We start from the raw sequence: 8,669 nt of genomic DNA on the forward strand, positions 1-8,669 counted from the left end.
CAAAAGCCAGAAATCATGTAAGGTGATGTCAGTAAACTTTGTAGTCCCTGTACCTAAATTTCTTCTCTTTATGATGGGAGGCTACATGCAGACCAAGTGCTACCACTTCGCTTTGCGTCACTTCACTCTATCAAAGGTCATCTCTTTCACTGGGTGTGTTCCTGCATGGTCAAGCATCGGGTTTGTTTAACATTATTTATGTGTACATATTTTGGATTTTATTATTTTATTAATTTAATTATGTCCAAGTAAAATCCACAATCATATGTCTAGAAAACATAATCTTGCAATTAGGCCTATTCTTTACTTTAATGAGCTAAGTTGCTACCGTTATTTGGATGTAAAGGGACAGGTAGGTTTGCAAGCTAACAAGCTAACATTACTTGTTTAGCCAACCAGATCTACTTAGCAGCTAAAATATTTGAGACTACTTCAGGTAACGTTACACACCAGGAAGACCAACAATCTCTGTCACGTTTCCTCCATAAATTATTTTGTTAGTCAAGATCTCGATAAGCTGAGAGAGATGGGCCATATCTGATCGCCTTGTGAAATCGCCTCTGCTACTCTACTGCTAGTAGCTGATGGGTGTGGAAGTGGTAAAGAGGTTCAGTCATCATTGGTTTCAGTTGTTTGTAGTTGACCACACCAGACACCAGCATTTTATTTGGGCAGAAATGGCAAATATACAGTTTGTGTACCTACCCTCATCACCCTCTCAATTAGACAGGATGTGATGCTCTAACCCCAAATGTGTGATTAAGGCTGATAAGACTAAATCACAGTTATCTAGTGCAGCTTCAACTGTGAACCAGTTTTCAGTTTTATTGTACTGAGTGCCAAAACATAGATCACTTCAATTGGCATTTCACTGACCTTTAGTATTTAGCCTTTTCTAGTGGGTTGAATGAAGTTAAACATTTCTGCTCTGGTTTGTCTTTATTTAGGGAGTTTCAAAAGCTTTATTTATTCCTTTACCTTTATCATTTGCCTGATTTTTAGCATGGCACTAATGATGCCTATGATTCCTGCAAAGCACAGCCTCGAAGCTGGTTTTCATCGCTTTCATATTCTCATATTCTCACAGCCATTCTACTTTATCATATTCTGGTCACATCAGTGGCATTGTGGGTATGTGAGTCAAGAGCTTGTGGTCAGCGCTGTCAATCAGAAGTAACGCAACATTAGCATCAAGCCTATGGGCTGTTACCTAGTTTGGAACCATTAAATTATTTACTACGACCATGAAATTTAATAACACAATTATTCATTATAGACAAATTTTTAAATTTTATTTTAAAATTGAAGTGATTTACCCACTAATTTGCACATTTACCAGGATTAGACTGGCATTAGTGTGTATTGGATCTGGTTGCAAAAATGTAGAATTCCTCTAGCCAAAGACATGCCGTCTTCCTGGCCTCTTAACCTGCAAACTGTCTACTAAATTGTAGGCACACATGGTACTAAAAGGCATTCTGGATAAAAACCCTCTACCAAATGACATATATAATACTGTATATTATTGTTTGGTCTCAAGCTTGTGATCAGGCTTGTCAAAATTTTATTTGGTGACTGATGAACTACTAATGTTGCGTCCTCATCATAAGGACTTTGAACAAGGCATTTAGCCCACAAGCATCTCCAGTTGATTTGCACAGTGCATAACAGTATGAGACAATGGTGGTACTGACTAGTGTGTACGTGTGTGTGTAATGTGTTTGTGTACACCTACTCTCACCACCCCAACAACATCCCTCTGGCCATTGTTGCAAAAGTTACTTCTCAGTCATTGTAACCTAATTGAATAAAGGTTAAGGAGGAAGAAAAGACTGAAGCTGTATTTTTCAAACCGTCAATCTTTCATAGGTTGCAGCAGCCTGATATGACCTTATAGCAAACACCCGCTCTTTTGCAAAAAGTCTATAGCTTATGGATTTCATGTCAAGAGAAAATATCTGATATTTCTTCTAACAAATCCACACCCTTTAAATGGATTTACTGTCAAGCACAAAATATTTGATATTTATGCTAATAGAAAGTCCATCTATTTATTGGTTTCTGTTGGCATTTTATTACTTTCATGCCACAGAAAAAGTAGCCCTCTCTCCATTCTCATCTTTTTCCATTTTGTCGATGTTTGCTAAACTTGCTGACTCTGTACAGTAGCATTTCCCCCCTCAGGAAGACTCACACTGACCGCAGAACCCAACATGAAATCATGTCCGGGTGTGATGCTCCAGATACAATTGACCCTGAAGGTTAGGCTGAGGTTCATGGCGTGATGATGATGATGATGATGATGAAGATGATAATGATTATGATGACGATGGTGCTGGTTCAAGCTCTGCCCCATCAGCTAGAGAAATGATTAGGATTGCACCAGCAGAGTGTTAGCCTGACAGATGGCAACACATGGAGCTAGCTGACAGCACTGCTGACAGCGCATTCACAGCGAAGTCCCTATCTTGCATGTACACTACACTGTATCTTGCTGCATGTCTTCTGATGTTTTTCTGCCATCAAGTGTAGCTTATTCCTACCTGTCTGCAGCTAACTCACACTTCCAATATGCAAACATAATCCTACAAGACCACTGCGGAGATCTCTTGTCACAGCACCAAGGGGAATCAGGGCCTGCTAAAAATCTTCATTGGGTCATTATCCCAGTCATTGGTCGTTTATCCACATCTTTCTTTTTTTGGTTAATCCATTCCTCCAGCGATCAATAGACCTTCTGTCATTTTCCCCTAGATCAATTCACCTAGAAATCAGCTCTGCATGCACATTAATGAATGGCCAACAAAAATAGATACATTAATTGAATGACTGAATACATTAGGAGATGTATTGAACGCAATGTTGCCTTGACAAATAGCAATATGGAGTTGTTATTGGGTTCAGTGATTGATGAAAGATGAGGAGGGCTTTGGCACAAAACTGTCGGTTCCACTGCACTGGATAGGAATTAAGGGAGACAGAAACTGTTCTTGCATGACTAGACATAAAGAGTGGGGCCTGATCTTGTTCTTTTTTTTGTTTTGTTTTTTTGTATTGAGGTTTTGTTTTCATATGTTTGTTGGTTTGTTTATCCATTTGGAGAATAGTTTTAAACTCCATCCAAATGCATCCTCAGGGGAAGCACATGCAACCCCTCAGAATAGCTGTAATACTTGCCATCACTTCTTCATGACAGCTTCGAGCTTGAAGTCTGAGTGTCTGTGTGTGTGTGTGTGTGTGTGTGTGTGTGTGTGTGTGTGTGTGTGTGTGTGTGTGTGTGTGTGTGTGTGTGTGTGCGTGTGTGCGTGCGTGTGTGTGTGCGTGTTTTAGTGCGTGTGTATGTGCATGCATATAGATGGGAGGGTGGCAGTGATGTGATTGATGAGACATGAAAGTGAACAGAAGAAGATTTCCAGTCAATCAGCCCTGTGAATAACCACCTAGGCTGTGGATTAAAGGGAGAGAGCTGTCTCAACAAACAAAAGCTCACATCCATTACCTCACATGCAGAGTTGCTTTGCTCTGCGGAATAACACTGACAACAAAATTAAAGTACATTAACAAAAATAGAGGGTTTTGTTTTCTGCAGTCTGGGAGATGAAACGCAGCACATCTAATAACTTGCATACTGACTGAAATAAAAATCCTCTATTTACATGTGAGGTAAAAAGAGGTCAGACACTGACATCTCTATGAAGGAGTGATTTTTAAAGAATAAGATTATAGTTATGCACATACAATGAAACAGAACATAATGGAAATATGGGGCAAACTGTACATTAGGTTTTATTCAGAATCTTGCAAGACTGGACTGGACATCTCTGGACAATTTAGTCACTCTTAGTGATTTATCTCTCTCTCTCTCTCTCTCTCTCTCTCTCCCTGTCTCTCTCTCTCTCTCTCTCTCCTCCAGGTCCAAGGGTTGGAGAAGCAGATGGACTTCTCAGACCTGCGCCCAGTTGGTTCGGTGATGAAGACCCTCCCATATGGCATGGGCGGAGGTACAGTGGGGGGAACGACGGGGGGAGTGGTGAAGCCTCCGTACCAAACCCGTATCTTCTCCACGTCCATTGACCAGACGCCCATGAAGTCCAAGCCGCCCACCTACAGTTTCTTCAACCCGTACGACTCGGCCCGGAACCAGTCCCTCCCCCTGGACCAGACAGGCTACCGCTCCAAGCGCAAGCCCTTGCTAAAGACTGCCCAGAAGACCAAGAAGATATTCGGCTGGGGAGACTTCTACTTCAACGTCAAGACCATGAAGTTCAGCTTGCTGGTGACAGGGAAGATTGTGGACCACATCAATGGGACGTTCACCGTTTACTTCCGCCACAACTCGTCCAGCTTGGGGAACGTGTCGGTCAGCATCGTGCCACCGACCAAAGTGGTGGAGTTCGAGGTCCTCCAGCAGCAGCAGCTACACCCCCACACCCAGCAGGACGTCCAGGTCCAGCAGACCCAGCAGTCCACCATCGACCCCAAAGAGGTAAAGACCTTCAATTGCCGGGTGGAGTACGAGAAAACCAACAGATCCAAGAAGCCCAAGCCCTGCCTGTACGACCCGTCTCAGACCTGCTTCACAGAGCACACCCAGTCCCACGCTGCCTGGCTCTGCGCCAAACCCTTCAAGGTCATCTGCATCTTCATCTCTTTCTTTAGCATTGATTACAAGTTGGTCCAAAAAGTGTGTCCGGACTACAACTTCCAAAGTGACAACCCTTACTTTGGATAAGTAAGTGAGACTGAACTGAAGAGAGAAAAAAGAGACAATGACAGTGATGATGATGACGATGACGATTATGATGATGATAATGATGATAATGATATTGATTATAATGCAGGGGACAGTCTTTTTGCCACTCTCAACTGCTGTTGAATTGTGGATTTAAAATGAAGTATAATCAGCATTATGGATGGTTAGGATGTGGCTGATTTCTCTGACTTATTTTCCAACTGTATTTGTTAACTTCAGTTTTTTTTCTGTAAATAATGTACTCAAACTCGGCACAATTATTGCTTTTAGACATTGGTTTCTCAGTGTTATTACTTTTTGTCAGTTGGAGAATTCTGTTGAAAAAAGCTGGAATCAGTATGCCCTCCGAGTACAAAGCGAGCCGCTGAAATGGCTGTGCTATGCCATCACTGTATGGCAGCCGTTATGTTATGGTAGACTGACTGTTAATCATCCTCTCAGCTCTACGTTTCAAACCCCGGGTATAAGAGAGTTATATGTATGAGAAATGCTATGCTGGATATGCATACAATATACTGTATGAAAAAGCACATTAAAATCTCTTAAACTGTTTGTCTGCCTTTTACTGGGTAAACGTGTTTTGCTTTTGTTTTTGTGTTGGGTTTTTTCAGAGCTGCAGAATAATTCCAGGGCACATTGCACTTACAGTATATTCATGTTATCTAATTCAGCAAAGACTATTATGAATTAAGTTACATTCCTTTCCGCTTAGGAAGTCATACCCAAGGTGAGCTTTCTGTGAAGGTATCTAATTCTAATTTTCTAAAAATATATTGAATGAATTTTTGTCATGGATAGAATTTTAAGAACTACATGAAACCTGTGAAACATCCTTAAGATGATGATAATGTTTGTCTCCTTTTGAGGAAATAGGAGTGTAATTAAGTATCTGACATCATTATTTTTAATTACATATCCCCTGAAATGGAAAAGAAACTTGATTATTGTATTGGAAGTAATGTGACTGGCAGAATATTCTATTTGTTTGATCATGCAAACAAAATAAGTATTGCACACCTGAGCACACATTTTTGAGTTACACCTAAATCTCCAGATGGCTTCCACATATTTCAATCACTGCTGAAACACTGGCACTCCAGCAACTTGCCACTTATAATCTCAGCATTATATTTACTCCACCACAGCTTTGTTTCACACTCACAATATGATTTTATGGGGAATGAAGGGAGAAGGCATCACCCTTGTTAAAACAAATTATTAAAGCTCCAGCGCAAGGGTTTCAACGCAGTCAGGAAAAGTTTGATGTTGATTTCTAACACAATGAGCATCTTCTTCTTTTTTTTTTTTAGATGGTAGGTTAGATGATACAAAGCTTGTAGAACAGAGTGAGAGTTTAACCTTCCCCATGATTGTACCTCCACTGCAGCCAATATTTCTATCTTTGGAGAACAAATATCCAGTGCTGGAACTTCAACACCCAGCGGCAACAGAGGCACAGAGATTTTGGCTAGTTTGGCAAGTAGCTGGCTGGCTATTGTCTGACAGACTGTGAGACACCTGATTAGCTATACATACCGATCAGAGCATTCATTAAAACGTGGTTGCAGGTGACATCATAAATACCAGGAAGTAGGTTTGTAATTGTAAATCTGTTGGATTCTGTTGACAACCAGAGGGAGAGTTTTTCAAAGGGCAAATTTTAGTCAAATTTCCACAACGTTGACAGTTATAATAATTTAGGTAACTTTACTTTAACAGGTCCTTTGTTAAATTAAGCTATACCATGAAATTGAGAAATGCAATTCTCATTGCAACAGACCTTTAAATGCATCCAGATTTGGGGTTAAATATGAAGGAAAACAATAATCTAACCATACCCGCACACCATCTCCTTGGTTGAGTTAAACAAACTGAGCACTGCACATACACATTTTCACCTGCCCTCCCCTCTCCACCTCTGTCTCTTTCCCTGTCTCAGTCTGTCTCTCTCTCTCTTGATCGGTCTCAGACTCTCGCTCTCTCTTTTCTCCCTCTGTCTCAGTGCGGAGTCGTTTACTCTTTGCTCTCCATCCTGTTGATCTGAAGATAATGGTGCTCAGAATTTCATTAGAAAACACACAGTCAATGCTAATTGAATCTTCATCTCAGCCTGGCTCGATACCCTATTATGTTGTTGATCAATGACATTCAGATGGAGGTCCAGGGATGTCCATGTATCTTCTGGAAGTTGCTGTGGACACTCAGGACACAGAGATTGATGGACTCCCTGCAACCCAGATTCACTGGAGTTCCCCTCTTTATTACACACACTCTACAGTTTGGTGAAGAATCACCAAACCAGTTATTGTGGAAAGATCCTTATTTATCTCTCTGTGTGTGAAAGTGTGTGTGTGTGTGTATGTGTGTGTGTGTGTGCGCGCGCATGTATGTGTCTGTGCATGTGTGTGTGGGTGGGTGTGTTTACGTATGCCTGTGTGTGTTTGTCCTGGTGCATGTGTTTGTGTGTTTACCTGAATTTCACTAAAAATATGTACGCAATAAACTATTAAATAAAGGACACAATGGTGAGTGTGTGCTTTCATTCTGTATCATCATATTTCACAGCGAGAAACACAGCATCACTTGACTCGATGATCGTATGGTGGAACAAAAACAAAAAATCAAATTGTGAAGTATAATAACCTAAATGTAAGAGTCTAAAAAGAGCATTAAGCACTCTAGGAGAGTACTGGAGAAACAAACAATTTCAAATTGCTTTTAAAGAACCACTAGACTTTTACTTTCATATAACGGTGCTGGTGAAGCTATGCACCATAGGATTCTTCAATCCCTGCCATGTAAATTCATCTGGATTACAGATTAGGCTTTTATCTGACACTCTTATACAGAGCGATTAACAATGAGTGAGCAGGTGCAGGCTTGATATCTTGACACCTGACACATTGACAGATACATCGGCTGTTATGGGGATCAAACCTGCACCCTCTCGGTTATGGGACAGTTTCTCACTAACTGCTATAGGTCACTATACCGCCAAGGGATAGAAAACTAGATCCAGATTAATTATTAAATGTGTTCATTTTCTGAAAATATTCTAGGGCTCAAGTTTTTTATGCTTGCCTAAAACTTGTTACAACCTCATTCAATCAAACCTGCTCAACCAGTTATTAAAATATGTCATTTATTATGAAGAATGACCCACACAGCTATTAGAGATGTTATCACAAATCCACACAAATTTTCATAAATCTATTTACAATAATCATTACATTTCAATTGCTTTAAAGGACATGATCATTACATGTTGTTGTTCTCTATGTCTAACCTATTTATCTCATCACTCGGTAGTCATGATGTTATCTAAGACTGTAAAAAAATGACTTGTAACACCTTTCTACTGCGAAGCCTTTGTCTGCTCAATAAGTGGTGTTGTGAAAAGATGAGAGGTGTTGTTTGTATACATGACTGCCATAGAAAAACGCTTAGACATGTTACAGTACAGACATTTACATGCCACTGACTGTTGGCAATCATGTAATTAATGCTAAACTCAAACTTATTGGCTGATTGTAAATATCAGCTGATTCTATAAGGAAATTAATAGGCAATGTCACAACAAGTTGTTCTAGTTTCAGGCTGTAATTTGTTATCACACTACATTATGTGACACTTAGCAGGGATTTTTTTTTCCATTTTGTGTTTTAAACTGCATTGTTTTATGATTGTCACTTGTGTGTTTATGTTTAAATGTTTTAGTGTTGGCTCTGTGTCAGCTCTCCCTTGTAAAATATAGACACTTTTTCACAGTTGGACTTTCTTGGTAAAATAAAGGTTATTATTATTATTTTTTTATTTATATATATATATATATAATAACTTGTGTTAGATAAGATTCCACAGCAGTTCACACAAAATAACTTTGTGTTCCAAGAGAGATTCTTTTGAAAACGTGTAT

General features: G+C 39.9%; 1 protein-coding gene across 1 annotated transcript; it reads left to right on the forward strand.

Annotated features, from left to right (window-relative positions):
• The first annotated feature begins 3,934 nt into the window (after positions 1-3,934).
• LOC139646303 (neurexophilin-4-like) lies at positions 3,935-4,732 on the forward strand. The gene has a single exon (XM_071522297.1). It carries the CDS (start codon positions 3,935-3,937, stop codon positions 4,730-4,732), a length of 798 nt encoding a protein of 265 aa, XP_071378398.1.
• Positions 4,733-8,669: the final 3,937 nt, after the last annotated feature.

This window comes from Centroberyx affinis, unplaced genomic scaffold (assembly GCF_046629955.1).
Source record: "Centroberyx affinis isolate AG114_WGS23_722 - 3 ecotype Tasmania unplaced genomic scaffold, CSIRO-AGI_Caff_v1 ptg000972l_1, whole genome shotgun sequence".
Lineage (NCBI taxonomy): Eukaryota > Metazoa > Chordata > Actinopteri > Beryciformes > Berycidae > Centroberyx > Centroberyx affinis.

What these genes read in the sequence shown, in the direction of transcription:
- LOC139646303 (XM_071522297.1), top strand. Translation starts at nt 3,935, where the DNA reads ATGGACTTCTCAGACCTGCGCCCAGTTGGTTCGGTGATGAAGACCCTC.